This window comes from Agaricus bisporus (genome assembly GCF_000300575.1).
Source record: "Agaricus bisporus var. bisporus H97 unplaced genomic scaffold AGABI2scaffold_6, whole genome shotgun sequence".
Lineage (NCBI taxonomy): Eukaryota > Fungi > Basidiomycota > Agaricomycetes > Agaricales > Agaricaceae > Agaricus > Agaricus bisporus.
Window position 1 is genome coordinate 967803 of NW_006267369.1, and position 19482 is coordinate 987284.

A 19482-nucleotide genomic window follows, 5' to 3' on the forward strand; every position below is an offset into this window, starting at 1 on the left:
CAGTCGACCACAAAATGATCGTTGTGCACTTACAGCTAGCCGTTTAAAGGCATAATTATTCTGACCAGCAAGATCCACGGAAACTTGGAAGAGAGGTCGGCTAGCCACTCTAAATCCAAAAACGCCGCTGTCAAGTGTTAACGAGAAATTTCAACGAGCTTGATACGCCCAGGACTCCTGATTTGGCGGTCACCGCGGCCGTATGCAGGCGTGTATGCGCAATGAGGGATAAGCTAGGTCCTACAAGGCTGAAAAACCCCGAGACACTTCTGCCTGGCTGTGCCACAGGGAATAGTCATATGCTGAGAAGGCTTATTTGGTTATTCAGGGATGCCGTAGAGCAGGATGCGAGTGTACAAGACACGAAAAGTAGCTGAAGGTAGGTGCTGGAACTGGAGATGCCTTTCACCCAACGCGGTCACATGATGTGCGCCCCGCAAAAGCTTCACCAGCCCGGTCGTGAATTAAAAGACTAGATACGGGCCCACTTCCATTGGACAGGCAATCCATGTACAGGAAAAAATACTAAGGGTGGTTCGTGAAATCATCATGGAGTTGGACTGCCTTCGTGAGACTACAATGAAATAATCAAAACAAAAAGGGCCTGACCGGGAATTGAACCCGGGACCTCCTCGATTTGAGATCTAAGCGATCTGGACACTTTCGCCCGAACGAGGAATCATACTACTAGACCATCAGGCCGATGACAAAACTTGACTCCCGTTACTTAATACCCTGTCATGTGCATCGCGCATCATAGTCAATACAATGCCGTCACTTGCATGCGATTGCGACTCACCCACATCCATCTTACTTCCTCTACCCTCTTCGATTGTAGATTTGTGTTGGGGGCGAAAGCGAATCAGTGATGGCGCCTAACGCTCAGACGCCAGCAGAGAAGCTCTCTGCTATCTTTACTGGCCTCAAAAACCGTAATGCAGATATTCGTGTGCAGAATGCCAAGGAACTGCGTCGTTTTGTGGGTCTGGAAACAACATTGGACCTTATATCTGTTTCAATTAACTATGGATTTAATAGGTTTTAACTGAGGTTGCCGATATGTCTTCGGATGCTTCAGCCAAAATTTGGGATGAGACTATAATCAGAAATGTCATTGCGTTAACGCACAGTCAGAATACGATGGAGGCATATGGTGGTTTGATGGCAATAGGTGCGTACATCGTTCTTCAGACTTTGTCTTCTGTTTAATTTGCAGTAGATTACCTCCTCGGTACCGAATCTGACGAGATTGAGGCGAAGCGAAACCTCTTTCGATTTTACAATTACGTTAAGCATTTACTGCGAAATCATGAAGTTTCCCTTATGCTGTATGCTTCAAAAACGCTGGGACGAATAGCAGAAATTGGAGGTTCTGCATTTGGAGAAAGCTTTATGGACTACGAGGTTCAAGCTGCCATCGAGCTGATACAACCGGACAAAAACGAGTCTTCGCGTCATGCTGGTGTTCTCATTCTGAAGGAATTAGCTCGCAACAGTCCTACGTACTTTCACCAGCACATAGGTGTTGTATTCGACAACATTCTAATACCTCTACGTGATCCTCGGGTCCATATCCGCGAAGGGACAGCAGAATTATTGGCAGCTTGCCTTGAAATAGTCACCACTCGAGAGCGTCAAACGAGGAGTCCATATCTTTCTAAAATGCTGCAGGATGCTCATCAAGGCCTAAAAGGAAGCTCGATGGACATTGTGCACGGTTCACTGTTGACATATCGCGAGTTATTACTCCACGCTGGAATGGTAAGTTCTTAGGTTAATTTGAGATGTCAGGGCTCTGACGGCGCGTTTCATAAAAGTTCATGAAGGAGAATTACCTCGATATTGCTGAACAGATTCTCCGGTACAAGTCACATCGAGATCCCCTCATCCGAAAAATGGTGATAACAATGATTCCATCCTTGGCTGTTTACGACACACAGACCTTCACCGAACATTTCCTACACAAAGCGATGGGTCACCTTTTGACGCAGCTGGAAAAACCAGCTGAACGGAATTACGGTAAGAACGAATCATTAACTCTTGGAACTGCTTTGATTGTAATACTGCTAAATTTTCAGCGTTCATTGCTATTGGGCACACTGCTAATGCTATTGGAAGTGACATGAAGCCGTTCCTAGACTCTATTATGAATCAGATCAAAATTGGTTTGCAAGGCAGAGGGTGAGTGTATATCGTTTTACGGAACCCTGCAGAGTTCTAAATACATATCTGTCAAGACGCAAGAATGCTCCGAACGAAGAGCCGCTCTTCCAATGTATGGGGATGTTGGCGGCAGCTGTAGGACCAAATTTGACAAAGTTGCTACATGACCAACTTGACCTCATGATGAGCTGCGGGTTGAGTGAGCCATTGAAGAATGCGCTTGCTATCATTGCGAAACACATACCTCCTCTACTCAAAACAATTCAAGGTGGGCGATTTTGTGATTAGTCTCGAAAACTACTCACCAATTTCGAGAAGATCGATTACTGGATCTCCTATCACAGGTTCTAAGTGGACAACCGTACAAGCCTTTGGGTGCTCCTCCGCTTGCCAGCAGACAAGATGGTTCTGGTATCATGTCCAATGTTCCTCCTCAAGTGAGTGCTTCTGTGTGTCCTAAGCTTGTGGTTTAATGTGACTGCGAGAAGGCATCTCACGACAAAAGTCCTGAGTTGATTACTCTTGCCCTCACAACACTTGGCTCCTTTGATTTCAGTGGTCAGTCCTGCAAACTTCCTCACGTAGCTTGATGTTGAAATAGGAAATTACCATTATCAGGGCATGTACTCAATGAATTTGTACGGAATTGCGCCGTTCCTTATCTCGAAGATGACCAACCCGAAGTTCGCCGAGCAGCTGCGTTGACTTGTTGTCGGCTTTTTGTTCGCGATCCCATCTGCTATCAGTCAAGCAGCCATGCCATCGAGATTATCAGCGATGTACTAGACAAGCTGTTAACAGTGGGCATCGCTGATCCTGGTATATCTATTAATTTTCCACTATTGAGCCATCCACTAAGTTTCCATTTTTCCCTTGTAGATCCATCAATTCGGCAGACGGTGCTTGGTGCTCTACATGAAAAGTTTGACAAACACTTGGCACAGGCAGAGAATGTTCGCTCACTGTTCATCGCTTTAAATGATGAGGTATTTGAAAACCGCATGATTGCGGTGGGTCTTATTGGGCGGCTAGCAAGACACAATCCTGCCTATGTGATGCCATCCCTGCGTAAAGCGTTGATTCAGCTCCTGACTGAGCTTGAATACTCAACTGTACTGTATGTCTCTTTCGTATCTGAGCACTTTGGTACACTCATTGACCATTCAAAGTCGAAGTCGCGAGGAATGCACGCGGTTATTGACGCTTCTAGTAAGCTGTACGCAGCGGTTAATCAAACCCTACGCCCTACCCATGCTTCGGGTCTTAATACAAAAAGCGAATGACGTCAACCCGACAGTTTCTGCCAATGTCCTTATGTGTTTAGGGGAGCTCGTTTGTATTGCTGGGGAAGACGCGCTTCCCCATGTACCTGACTTGATGGCAGTTATCATTGCAAGGCTTTCGGATCCATCGATCAGTAAGAGGGATGCTGCACTCCGTGCTTTGGGTCAATTATGCTCTAGCACGGGCTATGTCATCACTCCCTTAGTGGAGTATCCGCAGTTGGTACCGCTACTGTCCAGAATTCTCAAATCTGATGGAGCCAAAAATATGAGACGGGAAGTAGTGAAGGTGTTGGGCATTCTTGGTGCACTGGACCCATATAGGCGGAAGGTAAGGAGTCTTCCTCAGAGTTATGATACAATTCATTCATGGTACAATTAGACGCGACCTGATGACGAGGCCGTGAGCGAGAAGGCCGTCACTGCCGTTATACAGGTACCGGTGGCGCAGTTCAACGCAGTCTCCGGAGCCGATGATTACTTTCAAACCGTGGTTATCAACTCCCTTCTCGTCATTCTCAAGGACCAGGCTTTGAGTAGCCATCATCATACCGTGATTGAAGCCGTGATGTCTATATTCAAGACCCAGGGTTTGAAATGCGTCACTTTCTTACCACAGGTACGTTAATTAACGGCTTTTGAATCACGAATATTCGTATCCTTAGGCATGGTTATTCCTAGATCATTCCGGCCTTCGCGTCAGTTACTCGGACATCTTCTGTCGCTCGGCTGCAGGAGTTCCATCTACAACAACTCGCTATTTTGGTTGAGATCATCAAGCAACATGTCCGAAATTATATGCCGGAAATCTTTGCCCTTGTTACTGAACTTTGGGAAAATTCAGCCCTTCAGCTCCCTATCGTGGCTTTGATAGAAGCTTTGGGTAAAGCGCTTGACGCGGAGTTCAAACCATTCCTTCCTACCATTCTGCCCCTCATTCTCAAAGTCTTTGAAGGAGGTCCTCCTGATGACAAACGAAGTTCTGTCCAGATCAAGGTCTTCGATGCGTTCCTTACCTTTGGTTCGAACATCGAGGAATACCTTCATTTGGTGATACCGATTATTGTGAAGACATATGAGCGCGATGGTAGTACTCAGCTTCGCAAGAAAGCTATTCAAACAATTCATGGGTTGTCACGAAGAGTCAACTTTTCGGATCATGCGTCTCGCATTATTCATCCTTTGGCTCGGGTGCTGGATAATTCCAATACGGAGCTCAGAATTTCGGTCATGGAAACGTTGTGTTCTTTAATGATGCAACTTGGAGCCGATTTTGCCATTTTTGTTCCTACTATCAATAAGGTCATATTTTCCGTTCTCGCATAACCTTCACTTTGACTAATTCTATAACAGAGTATCATGCGAAACAAGGTTGCTCCTCATCACGTTTATGAGAACATGATTAGCAAACTTCTGAATGGTGAACCACTACCTCAGGATATGGCCCTACAGGATTCGCTGTGAGTGTGCACTCAAGTCAAGCAATATCGCGTTCTTAATTTGTTTCCCAAGTGAACCAAACAAAACTCCAGAATTTACAGCCCCTGCCGAAGCGTCCAAGATGGCCGTTAACCAACAGCATCTTAAGCAAGCGTGGGACGTGTCTCAGATTGCTACTCGAGAAGACTGGTTTGAGTGGATTCACCGGCTTAGTGTTGAGTTTATGAAGGAATCTCCATCCCATGCCCTCCGAGCGTGTATGGGTCTCGTTGATATACACCCTCCCCTTGCGAAAGAACTTTTCAACGCCGCTTTTCTCTCTTGCTGGAGCGAGCTGTATGACCAGTATCAGGTTCGTCTCTCAATTGTAACCACCCTTTTTGTTACTCAACGTACACTAGGAGGACCTGGTTCGCTCTGTCGAACATGCAATTACATCAAACGACGCACCCCCAGAGCTTATACATCGTCTACTGAACCTGGCGGAGTTCATGGAACATGAAGAAAAACCACTTCCTATTGAGCATCGAACCCTCGGCGAGTATGCGATGAAGTACATGGCATACGCTAAAGCTCTTCACTACAAGGAACTGGAGTACTTCTCGGAAGCTTCTCCTGCTGTCGTTGAGTCTCTCATATCCATCAACACACGCCTACAACAACATGACGCCGCGTGGGGTACTCTCATGACCGCTAAAGAACAATATAACGTGACCGAACATGAAGAGTGGTATGAGAGGTTGGGCCGCTGGCAAGAGGCGCTAGTTGCATACGAGAAAGCGGCCGAAAATGACCCGAGTGATCTCGAAGTTCAATTTGGACGGATGAAATGTCTTCACGCACTTGGGGAATGGGATCAATTAGCGACACGCGTCAATGAGCACTGGGCCACTGCCTCCCATGATGATCGTCGAGAGATTGCACCAATGGCGGCGGCAGCGGCTTGGTCGCTCAATGCGTGGGATGACATGGAAGACTACATCAACACTATGAAGTCCGACTCTCCAGATCGAGCGTTCTACAGAGCTATTCTTTTCGTTCAGCAAAATCAATTTCCCAAGGCTTTGTCACAAATAGCGAAGGCCCGTGACTTGCTAGACCCCGAACTCAGTTCTTTCGTTGGAGATAGTTATGGGCGACTTTATGGGTGGGTTATATGCAATGGTTCTTCCACTTCTCACTCATAATAGAGTGCTAGTGTTATGGTTCGCGCTCAGATGCTATCAGAGCTGGAGGAAATTATTGCCTTCAAGCAGTATGCGGATCAGCCCGAAAGGCAGCTAACGATGCGGAAGACGTGGCTCAAGAGGTTTGGTGCCACATCCTTACGAGTCTAAAAAGAGTTAATTCCCCTCCAGGTTGCAGGGCTGCCAGCCAGACGTTGAAATATGGCAGAGGATCCTGCAAGTGCGAACGCTGGTTTTGAACCCGGAAGACGACCCAGTCATGTGGATCAAATTTGCTAATCTGTGTCGAAAGAACGATCGCATGCCGCTGGCCGAGAAAACCATCAATTCGTTATTGTCGCCAGAGAGGGTAAGACTTTTCGATAGTTGTGGGCGTCAACATGCTGATTAGCTTCAGTTTCGGCTCCAAGATCATCATACCAAGGCGACCCCGAATGTTGTATATGCTCACCTGAAGTATATGTGGGCTCAGTCCAAGGAGTCCAGACATGAGAGTCTGGAGTTTCTTCGTCGATTCACTGAAGAGCTCGCGCACGACCTAAGCCAGGAAGTGAGCGAAAATTCGCACCATCGGCTTGCCACCCCGCTTTCGAAGCAGAAGCTGACGGAATTATCAAAGCTCCTTGCGCGATGTTATTATAAGCAAGGTGAATGGCAGACTCAGCTCGGTGTAAATTGGGGCACCGTGAGTTTTTTTTTGTTTTTGTTTTTTCATAGCTCACCGCGGCTCATGATCGAGTTCAGAGGAACACGGAGGAAATTTTGCATGCTTATTACCTAGCTACACACTACGACACTGTGTGGTACAAAGCCTGGCATACTTGGGCTCTGACTAATTTCGAAGTTGTAAGTGAACTGGAGGCTCAAGCTGAAGGTCGGACAGTCGATATACCGGGAGAAGGCATTGCCGCACATGTCGTTCAAGCGGTTGAAGGTATGTCATATCGAGTCTATGTGAGAATATGACTTAGACTTGTTGTGAACTTGCGCAGGGTTTTTCCGTTCCATTGCCCTGAAAAATGTTGACGCGCTTCAAGATATACTGCGGCTACTTACTCTCTGGTTCAAGTTTGGTGCACATGACGATGTCAGTGACGCGATGGCCAATGGATTTTCTACCGTAGAAGTTGATACATGGCTAGAAGTTGTTCCGCAGGTAAGTTGCAAGCTTCCATCTTCATGAACGCCACTTGATGAGGCTTAGATCATTGCCCGTATCCAAACGCCATCAATCAACATACGTCGCACCATCAGCAATCTTCTCACCGACATCGGGAAGCATCATCCACAGGCACTCATATATCCCCTGACTGTTGCGTCTAAATCTTCAAGCGTCGCTCGAATGAAAGCTGCTCAGGCTATCATGGATCGGATGGGCGAACACAGCCCATTGATCGTGACTCAGGTTGGTACCCGCCATTTCCTTTCAGGAAGAATAAGTAGTTGATCACGGCGTCAGGCACAATCGGTCAGCCAAGAGCTTATTCGCGTAGCTATTCTATGGCATGAATTGTGGCATGAAGGTTTGGAGGAAGCGTCGAGGCTGTATTTCACAGAAAAGAACCCAGATGGGATGATAGCTGCCCTGGAACCGTTGCATGACCTTTTAGAAAAGGTGAATAGTCTTCGAAATAACGTTTTTCCTACTGAGTCGCCTGTCTAGGGACCACGAACTGCCCGCGAAACTTCATTTGTTCAAGCCTTTGGACGTGAGCTTCATGAAGCCCGCGAAGCCTGTCGCCGATTCCGTATCTATGGAGAAACCGCAGAGTTAGACAGAGCCTGGGACATATACTACGGGGTCAGTGGTTTGAACGTATTTGATGAACTTCTGGTTGACACGGGACAATGTGCCTCAGGTATTCAAGCGCGTCGAGAAGCAGTTGCCCCAACTTACCTCTCTCGACTTGCAATATGTATCACCTCTGCTTCTTAAAGCTCGGAATCTTGAACTAGCCGTCCCGGGAACTTACCAGAGCGGCAGGGCTATCATTCGGATACAGAGTTTTGCAACGAAACTAACAGTCATTGCATCCAAACAGAGACCACGACGACTGTGTCTGAGGGGTGAGGATGGACGCGATTATCAATATATTCTTAAAGGTCACGAAGATCTCCGTCAAGATGAACGAGTCATGCAGCTGTTTGGCTTGGTCAACACATTGCTCTCCGTCGACACGAATAGCTTTAAACGTCGCCTCCACATTCAGCGTTATCCCGTTATCCCGCTCGCTCCGAATGCGGGTTTGCTAGGCTGGGTGCAAGACAGTGATACCTTACATGTCCTCATCCGTGACTACCGTGATTCAAGGAAGGTCCTCCTCAACATTGAGTATCGACTGATGCTCCAGGTCCGTTTGGTCTCTGTTGTTGTAGGCGGCCAGCTCACCGATTCTAGATGGCTCCCGATTACGAGAATCTCACCTTGTTGCAAAAGGTCGAAGTTTTCGAGTATGCACTGGAGAATACCACTGGTCAGGATTTATACCGTGTATTATGGCTCAAGAGTACCAACTCTGAGCATTGGTTGGAGCGCCGAGCAACATACACCCGGTCACTTGCTGTGAACAGTATGGTTGGGCATATACTCGGATTGGGCGATCGACATCCTTCCAATCTCTTGTTAGAGCGAAGTACAGGAAAAGTTGTTCATATCGACTTCGGTGATTGTTTCGAAGTCGCAATGCACCGCGAGAAGTTCCCAGAGAAAGTACCATTCCGGCTGACGAGGATGTTGACCCATGCTATGGAGGTGCGAATCACTTGCATGGTGATCCAGCCTTCCATTTACATTTATACTAGGTCAGCGGCATCGAGGGAAGCTTCAAGAATACTTGCGAAATTACCATGACAGTACTGCGGGATAATAAAGATTCCCTTCTGGCTGTCCTGGAGGCGTTCGTATACGATCCTTTGATCAATTGGCGATTGATGCAGACCGAAGTTGAAGGCCGACGCAATGAAGGTGGAGAAATTTCTTATCACCGGCTAACCTATCTGACCAATATCTGACAGTGGATCCTGATCGCGCTGCTGAGCTAGCGCGCGTGGCTGCGCATCCTCAAGGCCCCCAACGGAAGCTTAAAGCGAATGAGAACGATATTTTCAATGGTACGCTCCTACTCTCCGTTCAGAACACGTTCACTGATACTTTTTTTACTCCTGTAGAAACCCAAGGAGAACCCGGTGCCCAAGAAATACGTAATGAACGAGCACTTTTCGTTTTCCACCGCGTCCAGCATAAGCTTACTGGTCCGTTCTTTCTGGAATTCCGATGCCAACTTGACGCTGACTCCACCACCATAGGCCGTGACTTCAACCCGGAAATTACTTTGTCAATTCGTGATCAAGTTGAGAAACTCATTGATTCAGCGACCGCCCTTGAAAATCTCTGCCAATGCTTCTCAGGTTGGTGCGCGTTCTGGTAGAAGATTCTACTTGTGGGAATTATATAAGTTAGATGTAAAGCTGCATTTTTGTATTGCTCTGAACCTGTAATCATATATACCCCGTCTTGACTTTACTTAATCTTCATCTTGGGACAATTTTACTATACCATGTGGCGTTGCGGACGCAAAGAAAGATGGGACTCGATCGCGTTCAGATACATTCAATACATCTTCATCATAGATACGGCCTATATCATTCTTGAATACCTTTGCTGTTAGAGTTTGAGAACGAGCAAATCCAAAGCATGTAGCGTCTACTCTAATGCACATGCACATACTTAATAAGATGAATTGTAATCTAATCCGACTGGCTGATAAACAGAAACATAATTAATCTTCCATTTGGCATCTGTAGAAAATCCCGTTGGCATCTGGTGAATGTAAAACAAACGACGAGTACTCACTCTTGAAATTGGACGGATCAGCCACTGCTTGTTCGCAGGTACCAGGACAACCCGAGCTACTATATGTAGCACCAGCCCAGTCACCACATAATGTCGTATCAAAAACCAAAGAATGATCATGGAAATGGCTGCCCATATCGCACGTATCCGGACTCCAGAACGCAACCGGTGTACCCCAAGAATCCGGGTTAGGGCTTCCAGTAGTAGCAGCACCATAATCAGAAATAGCTTGGATATCTTGCGGAATTTCATTCCTAGCAAAATGCCATATCTTGATACCAGATTGATCCCATAGGTGAGCGAAAACTCCACCACCAGCGGCGTTGAAGCCTGCACCGTACGAGGATTCATTAGGGTCAATGAAACCGCAACCGGTGTTATCGCCGTTGATGGTCGCGCATTGTTTATTGGAAACTTTACCCGTGGGTTTGATTGAACCTTGGGAGGAGGTACACCCTTTGGAGGTATGGAGAGTGTACTGGTTGGTGGCTTGGTTGTTTACACCCTCAAAGACATCGATTTCACCTTGATAATCGGAATGTGTGAGGAAACGGTATCTGATAATGAGTGAAATAGAACACACCACCTGTAGGCCACGCTGGGCCAACGGACCAGTATGCCGGCCAAACACTACATCCATAAGGAACTTGCGCAAAGTCTGCGATGAACAGGCCACTACTCCACGTCTTTTTACTAGTTATCCGGACGCTAAAAAGAGGGGACGGAGAGTTGTCAACAATAAAATAAGTGAAGCTTGGGCGTTCAAGAAATAACGTACGAATCACGGTTTTGCCCAGGCTGTAAAGTGGTCTTGTCGTCGACAGCCAGAAAGGTAGCACCATTATTAGTATATGCCAATTTCTTCGATTTGGCATCTTCTTTGCTGAGATAATTGACCTTTCCGTGCGTAGGGTCTGCGGCAGTAAAGAAATCCCATTCACTAAAGAGACGTCGGTAAGTTAAAGATAATCTTTTTGTATAAGGGGAGCTTACTTGAAAAAGTCTTGTCCTGTATAGCGAACATCCAGCTTATAAGGCCCAGAAGCGCCTGACGACGTTGAAGTGTTACTTGCTGAGGTATCATCCTTTGAAGCACCAATCATCGAGGTGGTATTAGTCCAAGTGCCGTTATCACCATGTCCTGGATCATCGACATCTTCAGTGTCCTGAGATGGAAGACGGTTTAGAGCGTGGTGACGATGACGACCCAGTTTAGGGTGAGTTGATTGTCTTCCAAAATGACCTCTAGCCAATGTACCAGCCGCCAGGAAGAGGAGAAAGAAAGATCGACACAGCATGGTTATCCGGGGGAATGGCGGACGGTGTGTAGGAGGGAGGGGTGAAAAAGAACGCTCAAAGAAAGACGCAAGGGAAGGAACGATACAGCGACGAGGACCTGCTTGTCGATGAGCTGTGCTTTGAACTTTATAGCCGAATTCCGCCAAGCGCCGGAGAGACACCTGTCAAGAAGAGGGGAAGATGCAGGGAAGATGGCTGACCACCCGGACCAGTTGGGAGCCGAAAAAGACCAGGCGGAAGATAATTTTTATAGGTGATAAAATGGAGCGCCCGCGCGATCTAGACGTCTGAGTTATAATCGTTCAACCAGTTCTCGTAAACCAGTCCGCATCAAAGAAAGGAGTAAAAGCACTCCATACAGAGATAACCTGGACAACGCAAAGAAACAAGCGCTTTGTTTTGAGAGACGACATGTTGAATGCTTGACGACGTCGGCTACTAGTGGGGAAGATTACGTGGTTTGATCTCATTAAAAAAAAAATTAGGGTAAAAATGCAGAACCAAGATGATCATGAATGCTTCGCATTGTTCCCGATTACCGAATCTATTTATAATGTATGATCAGTACACTTGAAATCTTAACATTTCATGATCAGGTTGCATATTGCATAGCATTAGCTGGGGCTGGAGCTTGCACAGATATCAGGTCGGACTCTCGTTTAAGAAAAAGTCGGCCCGGAATGAACAAGGGTCTGCTCCGTCCCGTCTAGGCACGAGACTAACCGGTGAATCGTGATAAATGAATGGGCACCATCCCTGAGCGCACTACAACCAGCGATCTTGAAAAAAAAAATCAACGCAATATCATCCTACCACACCGATCTGCACCTTTCAGTCAAATTATGGCAATAATGCAGTGGAGCATCTTTCGAATATACTTGGAAATCGTTATATTTTCCTGGCTGTGCTATTGCGAGTTGATGAAACCATTCATAATCATCGGCACTTTGGTTGGCGACTGCCATGACATTCGGCGCTCAACGTCTTAGAGATCTTTGTTCCCAGGTAGTCGGTACATAGCACAGGCAAGAAAGAATAAAGTGCCAATCACGCAAATAAACCTTTTCTTGGATCAAGAGGGCATTGGACTTTTGTGTGGACTACTTACCAGTGGCTGTGTTTCATGTTAACGCCAGCGCCTTAATTGGAAACGATCCCTCCCATTCTTCTCTCACGATTTCTGACCGCTTGGACGATGAGAAGTGGAATTACGTCATAACCCACTCTCGCTTCGCTGACATGCCAATCCCGCGACACATCCTTGAGCAGCTAAAAGCACTCATTCCACCGCTCAATGGTACTCTTCACAAAGGCCAGTCTGGTCAGTCCTATCTACACTAACCAATATCATATGCATTGACTTGAAAAAACATCTCCCAGGAAGGGTCGGCGTGCTCGGAGGTGCGCTAGAGTGCGTTGAGCTCTCAAAATATGCTTGCTGCTTTGTGTATTAAGATATTTAAAGTTATACTGGCGCGCCCTACTTTGCTGCGATATCTGCCCTTCGGATGGTACGCCAAAGCAATCGCAATGCGTGGCTCAACTGGACGCTTTCCTAGGGAGCCGATCTTTCCCATGTAATTTGCTCGCCTACAGCTGCTGGACCTATCAAGACATATTCCCCAGACCTGATAGTTCATCCAATCCTCCGCCAGGACGCGTCAGTCTTACGTATCTTGTTGGATCCCTCACATTGTCTGATCCTCGACATAACAGGCCCGTCGAGACAGTAAAATCCGAACTAGATTCTCTCTTCTCCAGACTCCACGTTCTCGTCATCGGACCAGGTCTCGGAAGAGAAGATTACATGCAAAAATTCGCACGTACAGCTGTCAGCATTGCTCGTAACCGTGGAATGTTTCTCGTCCTCGACGCCGATGCACTTTTCTTGGTTGGAAAAGACATATCCATAATTCAGGGATATCGTCGTGCTATTCTTACACCCAATCTCGTTGAATTCAAACGTCTTGCTGATCAAGTTGGCGTTAGTCCGGATACTCCAGTCGATCAAAGGGCTCGATTGTTGTCCAAGTTACTTGGAGGTGTTACGGTACTCCAGAAAGGAGCTCACGACATGATTGTTACCGATACTCGAGGACCGGATGCCGATCTCGCAGCGAGTCAATTGTCTGGGGCAGACCCCGAGAAGGAAGAATTCTGTGAGCTTGTCAAAGTCGATGTGCCTGGTGGATATAAGAGATGTGGTGGACAAGGCGATATTCTAAGCGGTACCGTTGGTACATTCCTTGCATGGGGTTTAAGCTATGAAGAAGGGGCATTTGGGTAAGCGTTGGATTGGATAGTACAACAATATATGCTCTAATAATGGACGCTATCAGAGATAAAAGCATTCCGGCATCTCGAGTACCTCTCCTTGCCGCCGTTGGTGGAAGTATGGTTACCCGTACGGCCAGTCGTCTGGCTTTCAAGAAGGCAGGAAGAAGCTTGGTAACTCAGGATATGCTTTCCGAGATCGGTTACGCGTTTGCAGAAACATTTGGTGATGTTGAACAATTTGACGGAAAACTTTAGGTACCGACATGTAATGGAATTTGTATTCTAATTGTACAATCTCTTGGACTATTGTAAATTCCCGCTGTTTCAAATTTGCATTCCGGGATTCGCTACTGTATATGATGGGAATTTTTTGAAGATGGCGGTTACTGAATAGTACATGTCAAAATGTGGGTTGCGAGCACAATGATTCATTGACAACTTACGGTGATAACGGTGGGTTCGTCGCGCCCAAGGTAATGTTTGAGCTTGCTGACTTCCAAAGCAACCTCAATCAACCCCTTTAAACCTTCGGCGGCACTTTTGTTGAGCTCCTCCGCTGGTGCGTTTGGCGCAAGGTATCTCTCGACATACATGCGGACAGTCGCTCCCTGGCTTCCAGTGCCACTCAACCTGAAAACGACGCGGGAGCCATCACTGAAGGTGATGACATGTCCTTGGTTCTTGGAAACGGAATGGTCGATGGGATCCGTATACTCGAAGTTGTACAACCCAGAGATGACAAATTTGTTGCTAGTAGAAGCGGAGACATGTTCCGTGTTGTTGAGCGAACCGGATGTTAAAGCCTGATCCAAATTGGCGACAAGGGAATTTGCTCCCTCCGAAGATACTTCCTCGTAGTCGTATCGGCTGAAGAATGAGCGACCGTAGATAGAGTAGAATTCCTTCAACAAGTCATTTATACCGATGAGCTTGTTGGGAGAGTTTGCGTTAGCAGCCGCGAGTATATTGAGCCAAGCTGGATCAGATCGTCAGGTGAGTTTCGATGCATTTTCCTTGACACTCACCAACGACAGCCCAGAGACCATCCTTCTCGCGGATATGATCGGAACCAGTACCGAAAGATTCTTCTCCGCAGATAGAAAGTCTACCTGCATCCATTAGATTTCCAAAGAACTTCCAGCCTGTCGTACGTTATAATTTATCCATGAACATGATTGATGGACCACTGACCAGTGGGAACCTCAAAGTATTCCAAACCCTTCTTTTGAGCGACGAGATCAATAGCCTTGCTTGTGGGCATGCTACGGGCAAGACCCTTAACACCACCCTTCTTGAAATAGGGGATAGCATCCGCCCATTGAGCGATGACTGCCACAGAGTCTGAAGGAGTAACGAATGCTCCCTTGCCGTAGATCATGTTTCTATCTCCATCCCCATCGCTAGCAGCTCCAAACTGAATATTTCCTTCCTCGACCGCTTCAACCAGGCTATGAGCGTAGGTCAAGTTAGGGTCAGGGTGACCTCCGCCAAAGTCGGGAAGAGGTACACAATTTTGAATAGAGCTTTCGGCAAGTCCAAGGGTCTCCACGAAGATAGCACGAGCATAGGGACCAGTGACACCGTGCAGACCGTCGAAAAGAACCTTGAAATCGTTTTTGTGTTGCTGAAGGAAGGACTTGATGAGGGAAAAGTCGAAGATCTCTTTCAAGAGGATGAGATAGTCGGTAACAGAGTCAATGATGACAACTTTTGTGGGGCCAAAGGTTGTTTCGCCAATTTTGCTAAGGTCCAACTATTGAAGAGGTTCAGGTTCAGGGTATGAACGTAAAAGGAAAGTATTGACTGACAGGAGGTGCATCGATAACCCTGTAACTCGAGATCGTCTTTGTTTTCTCAAAGATAGTGTTCGTAACGTTCTCTGGGGCGGGACCACCATTAGAAACATTGTATTTGATACCGAAGTCATTGTTGGGGCCTCCCGGATTGTGGCTAGCGGTCAAAAGAATGCCTCCTGTAGTTTTGTACTTGCGAATGATGTTGGAGGCAGCGGGTGTGGAGAAGATACCATCCTTTCCGATAATGAACTTGGAGACACCGTTGGCGGAACCAATCCTAAGGATGATCTGGACAGCGTCTTGTGAAAAGTATCGGCCATCACCTCCAAGAACAATAGTTGAACCCTTAGCGTCGATGGAATCGAAGATGGATTGAACAAAGTTCTCGGTGTAGTGCTGCATAAACTATTCAACTCAGGGGATAGATAAACTTTCCGAGGAGTTTACCTCTTGTTGAAAAATCTTGACGCTGTTGTTGCCGGTGAGTCTAAGTCATGAGAGGAGTTACAGAGTGATCTACCGTTTCCTCAGACCAGAAGTACCTGGCTTCTGGCCCTCGTAAGGTTTAGTCTGGATCTCTTTTACAGGATAAGACATGGCGACTGAATATAAGAGAGAAATGCTACACGCTAAAGGGAGGGGTGCGCGATAAGTACATCGATTTCAGAATGATGTCACGGATTGCACTATAATCAGGTGACTGTCCCTCAGATTCTCGACGAGATGTTGCAGATGGAGGACCGGGGTGGGACCAACAGAGGACCTGCACTTGGAACAAAACGATAACAGGGGATAAATAGTCGCATTTGCACTGTGACTGGGCGCTGAGATGACTGCAACTATCAAGTAGGACAGTATTTCCGTGAGCTTGATTGCGTAATGCGCCGGTGATCTGAGTCGATCGCTACGCCGAAGACGTATGTACCCGGCGTGTATAGAAATCAGACGATCATCAACACGCGGCTTTCGGGCATTCACTGCGCCTTCTCTCCACACCTCAAAATGGATAAAACAAAAGAACAAAGCACCGTTGTGAATCATAAGTAACAGCTTTTCGTCTTTCTGCGTTTCGATCTCTTCTCTACTATCTCCCCACACTTGAATGGACTCATCATCAGACTCATCGTCGTCTACAACTACCTCAAATAGGCCGGTACATCTCTTGGTCTTAATCCATGGTATGTGGGGCTGTCCCCGCCACATGGCCGCCTTGAAGGCCGCCATAGCTGCCAAATACTCCAGCCCTGCAGAACAAGAAGAAGAGCTCGATATCTTGGTAGCTGAACGTATCAAAGACCGTTGGACGTACGATGGAATCGACTGGAATGGCGAGCGCGTCGCGGACGAGGTACGCCACACTGTTCCAGCTCTTAGACCATTCTCAGTCAAACCGCGCCACCAGGTCCTGGAGCGAGTGGAATCGCTCGAAAGCAGCAACAAGAAAGTCGTGAAGTTATCTATCACCGGTTACAGTCTAGGTGGCATGATTGCACGCTATATGATTGGGTGAGAACACTGCGGTTGGTTTGCGCCACACTCAGAGTCTGACATGTGCTACTTAGGATTCTCCAAAAGAAGGGTTTCTTCGATAATGTAGAACCTGTCAACTTCTGTACCTTCGCCACTCCACACCTCGGTCTCTTGAAGTATCCAACTGTAATATCGTGGTTTGTGAATTGTGTGGGTTCAAGACTCTTGTCGAAGACAGGTGAACAGTTCTTCTGTCAAGATCGATACGATGGTGGACGTCCATTAATTGAGGTCATGGCTGATCCTAGTAAGTCCATCGTCCATGAATTGACGGTCTACACTTCATACTTTCAATTCTAGATGACATCTTCTACCAAGGTTTGGCACAATTCAAGCATATGCGACTATATGCAAATGCGTAAGCATGCTTTACGTCTCCCCAGGCATATCGGTGACCAATTGCAGGATCAACGACGTAACTGTTCCCTACTGTACATCCGCAATAGAAATTCGGGATGTCTTCGCGGAATATGTATGCAACGGCCTGGAAATGTGCGTATTGTCTCTTGTATCCAGCCCTAGCACGCTCCAATAGTTTGACAGAACGAAATTAGAAATATACCCATATGTGCTTGAGAAATTCACATTACCAGATAGTGCACCTCCCAAACCAGCACCCTGGACTTCGGAGTGGTTTGACAGGATCAGACCCATACCTCTTTTGCCGCCTACCGTCCACCTCAAGTTTCCTTATAATCTCGTACGTCTGTGTCTATGCTCGTTATACTTTCGCTGATCGAATCGGATCCGCAGGTGGTGTATTCCTTATTGCCTCTTCTCGCGGTTCCCGCTCTGCTTTACCTGGTTTCTTACTGCACGTTGCATAATCATAGATCGAGGGCTCGCGTAGAGAAACTCGAGTCTGACGCTACTTTCCGTGAAAGGCTGGCGGCCGCTTATAGAAGTATGGAACAAGAGATCGAACGAGTTTCATTGCCAGTGGACGAAGAGACAAACGAACAACTACCAGTCATCAAGATCAAACTACATCCTGTCGTGACTCCGCTACAGAAACGTATGGCGAAATCTCTGAATAATCTTCCTTGGAAAAAGGAATGTGCATTTTTCCCGTGGGTTAGGAACTCGCATGCTATGATTGTCGGTCGGGATGCGAATATATTTCCGCAACATAAGAAGGGGGAGAGTGTTGTCAAACATTGGGCTGATCATTTTAATCTCTAATAATTATAATTTGGCTTCGCATACATATCTTGGAAATAAACACTTGACGCATCACGGACTTGAAACTAAATGAACATCAAAACGCTCTAAAAGTTTCGCGGCTAGCATCGCCTTTGGAGTCCATTCATGATGCATCATGAATCCAAAAATTCCAAGTGCCATTCTTGCCATTTAGTCGCATCACGTCGACTAGTTAGTGCGAGTGAGCACAGGAATGCTGTAAGAACAATTCTATTGTACGCTACTACATGTCTTGTCTGAACGCATTGTCGACGACCGCCTAATGATTACGGTGGACCTTTTGAGATGGTCGTATTGAATATGTATATCAGGGCTTCCGACGGAAACAGCATATATAGCTTTATGAACCAACATAACACATAAGAGGCAATTAATTACTTACACTTTAAGCTACTTATGTACTGTACTATTAAGCCAACATTGGCAACAATGATAACGATATGTGGTACTGAAACAATCACATTACAACAACAAGAAAGTGGAGGTCCATGGATGATTAACAAGAAAACGTTCACGACAGCAAGAGACCAAATATGCCACACATACACACAAAAAAATAAAAGGTTTCGTTAATCATCCCGAGATGATAAGATATAGAGGTCATGTTCATGATTGACATAACCCAAAGAGAATGGCGGGTTCAAAGCGAACTGCCACATTTTGAGTAACCCTGAGTCCTATATATGTGTGTCCATGAAACACACACGCGCTGAGCAGACGACGACGACCATCAATAACAACCGATACCAACCCTATTTACAGTTTACAGAGTTCGGGACTCATGTAAATAGGGTCGGAATTGACACTGGTCGAATATTGAGGCGGTGTCAATGATGCTGACGCCTCGGACGATGTTGGATAAAGCTGTGATTGATGTTGAGCCTGTTCACGGCATGTTTGCAACGCCATGATATTACTCCTTCGACGCGACGCAGCCGAAGTGACAAAGACAAAATCTTTTGCGTAGATAGACACGCGTTCTTGTTTCCTCGTCGTGTTCGTCAATGTTTTCCAGAACTTGACGAGGCGGCGTTCGATTTGTTTAGTATGGGAGACATCTCGACGAGAACTGGAGGAACTAAGGCATAGTAATCATCCGCGTTAGTTACGATATATGAGGCCCTGAGCGGAAATGGTGTACTGACTCTTCACTGGAAGCATCATTGGCCAAAGGAGAGGACCAGGTAAAGTTGGGATCACGAGCGATGATAGACATGGTGATTGCGAGAAATAACGTGGGGAAGGTGGTCGTCTGCAGACGTGAAAGGGACAAGTCTTTAAGTGGGGACGACGAAATGCACAGCAAAGCTAATGAGCGTGATAGATCTTTATAACTAGAAACAATCAAAAGAGCGACGTGAGGCAGAAAAAAATGGTGGTGATATCGAGTGTAACAGTCGTGGGGTGGCAGATCCAGATCGCACCGAGGTGAGACGTCCGGGCGCAGTGCT

At 46.7% G+C, this 19482-nt stretch overlaps 6 protein-coding genes and 1 non-coding gene across 7 annotated transcripts; 3 read left to right on the forward strand and 4 right to left on the reverse strand.

The window, feature by feature from the left end:
* Positions 1-600: 600 nt before the first annotated feature.
* AGABI2DRAFT_t62 lies at positions 601-702 on the reverse strand. Its single transcript has one exon. It is a non-coding gene; the product is annotated as a tRNA-Pro (tRNA).
* A 166-nt stretch (positions 703-868) lies between these two features.
* AGABI2DRAFT_151460 (hypothetical protein) lies at positions 869-9501 on the forward strand (the record flags this gene model as incomplete). Its single annotated transcript, XM_006461778.1, has 28 exons — positions 869-979; positions 1039-1171; positions 1220-1761; positions 1818-2019; positions 2079-2181; positions 2238-2431; positions 2782-2982; positions 3043-3280; positions 3333-3777; positions 3829-4065; positions 4128-4748; positions 4800-4906; positions 4959-5238; positions 5288-6033; positions 6085-6195; positions 6245-6447; positions 6484-6758; positions 6818-7007; positions 7066-7229; positions 7278-7478; positions 7533-7688; positions 7737-7874; positions 7933-8424; positions 8472-8825; positions 8876-9038; positions 9089-9184; positions 9242-9325; positions 9380-9501. The coding sequence occupies 28 exons, from the start codon at positions 869-871 to the stop codon at positions 9499-9501; spliced, it is 6909 nt and encodes a 2302-aa protein (XP_006461841.1).
* Positions 9502-9800: 299 nt separating this feature from the next.
* AGABI2DRAFT_178839 (hypothetical protein) lies at positions 9801-11465 on the reverse strand (the record flags this gene model as incomplete). Its single annotated transcript, XM_006461779.1, has 5 exons — positions 10920-11465; positions 10705-10866; positions 10510-10634; positions 9927-10451; positions 9801-9871 (listed from the first exon to the last, which is right to left on the reverse strand). The coding sequence occupies exons 1-5, from the start codon at positions 11222-11224 to the stop codon at positions 9801-9803; spliced, it is 1188 nt and encodes a 395-aa protein (XP_006461842.1). The 5' UTR covers positions 11225-11465.
* Positions 11466-12464: 999 nt separating this feature from the next.
* AGABI2DRAFT_143608 (hypothetical protein) lies at positions 12465-13512 on the forward strand (the record flags this gene model as incomplete). Its single annotated transcript, XM_006461780.1, has 5 exons — positions 12465-12546; positions 12606-12636; positions 12691-12736; positions 12785-12885; positions 12942-13512. The coding sequence occupies 5 exons, from the start codon at positions 12465-12467 to the stop codon at positions 13510-13512; spliced, it is 831 nt and encodes a 276-aa protein (XP_006461843.1).
* A 148-nt stretch (positions 13513-13660) lies between these two features.
* On the reverse strand, positions 13661-15937 carry AGABI2DRAFT_222809 (phosphoglucomutase). Its single transcript, XM_006461781.1, has 7 exons — positions 15819-15937; positions 15746-15767; positions 15311-15694; positions 14694-15255; positions 14528-14644; positions 13946-14478; positions 13661-13888 (listed from the first exon to the last, which is right to left on the reverse strand). Exons 1-7 carry the CDS (start codon positions 15893-15895, stop codon positions 13886-13888), a joined length of 1698 nt encoding a protein of 565 aa, XP_006461844.1. The 5' UTR covers positions 15896-15937; the 3' UTR covers positions 13661-13885.
* Positions 15938-16478: 541 nt separating this feature from the next.
* Positions 16479-18010, forward strand: AGABI2DRAFT_70587 (hypothetical protein; the record flags this gene model as incomplete). The annotated part of the gene is made up of 7 exons (XM_006461782.1): positions 16479-16646; positions 16701-16804; positions 16861-17075; positions 17129-17186; positions 17234-17320; positions 17372-17528; positions 17582-18010. 7 exons carry the CDS (start codon positions 16479-16481, stop codon positions 18008-18010), a joined length of 1218 nt encoding a protein of 405 aa, XP_006461845.1.
* A 777-nt stretch (positions 18011-18787) lies between these two features.
* Positions 18788-19247, reverse strand: AGABI2DRAFT_118698 (hypothetical protein; the record flags this gene model as incomplete). The annotated part of the gene is made up of 2 exons (XM_006461783.1): positions 18788-19109; positions 19177-19247. The coding sequence occupies 2 exons, from the start codon at positions 19245-19247 to the stop codon at positions 18788-18790; spliced, it is 393 nt and encodes a 130-aa protein (XP_006461846.1).
* Between the last annotated feature and the right edge of the window lie 235 nt (positions 19248-19482).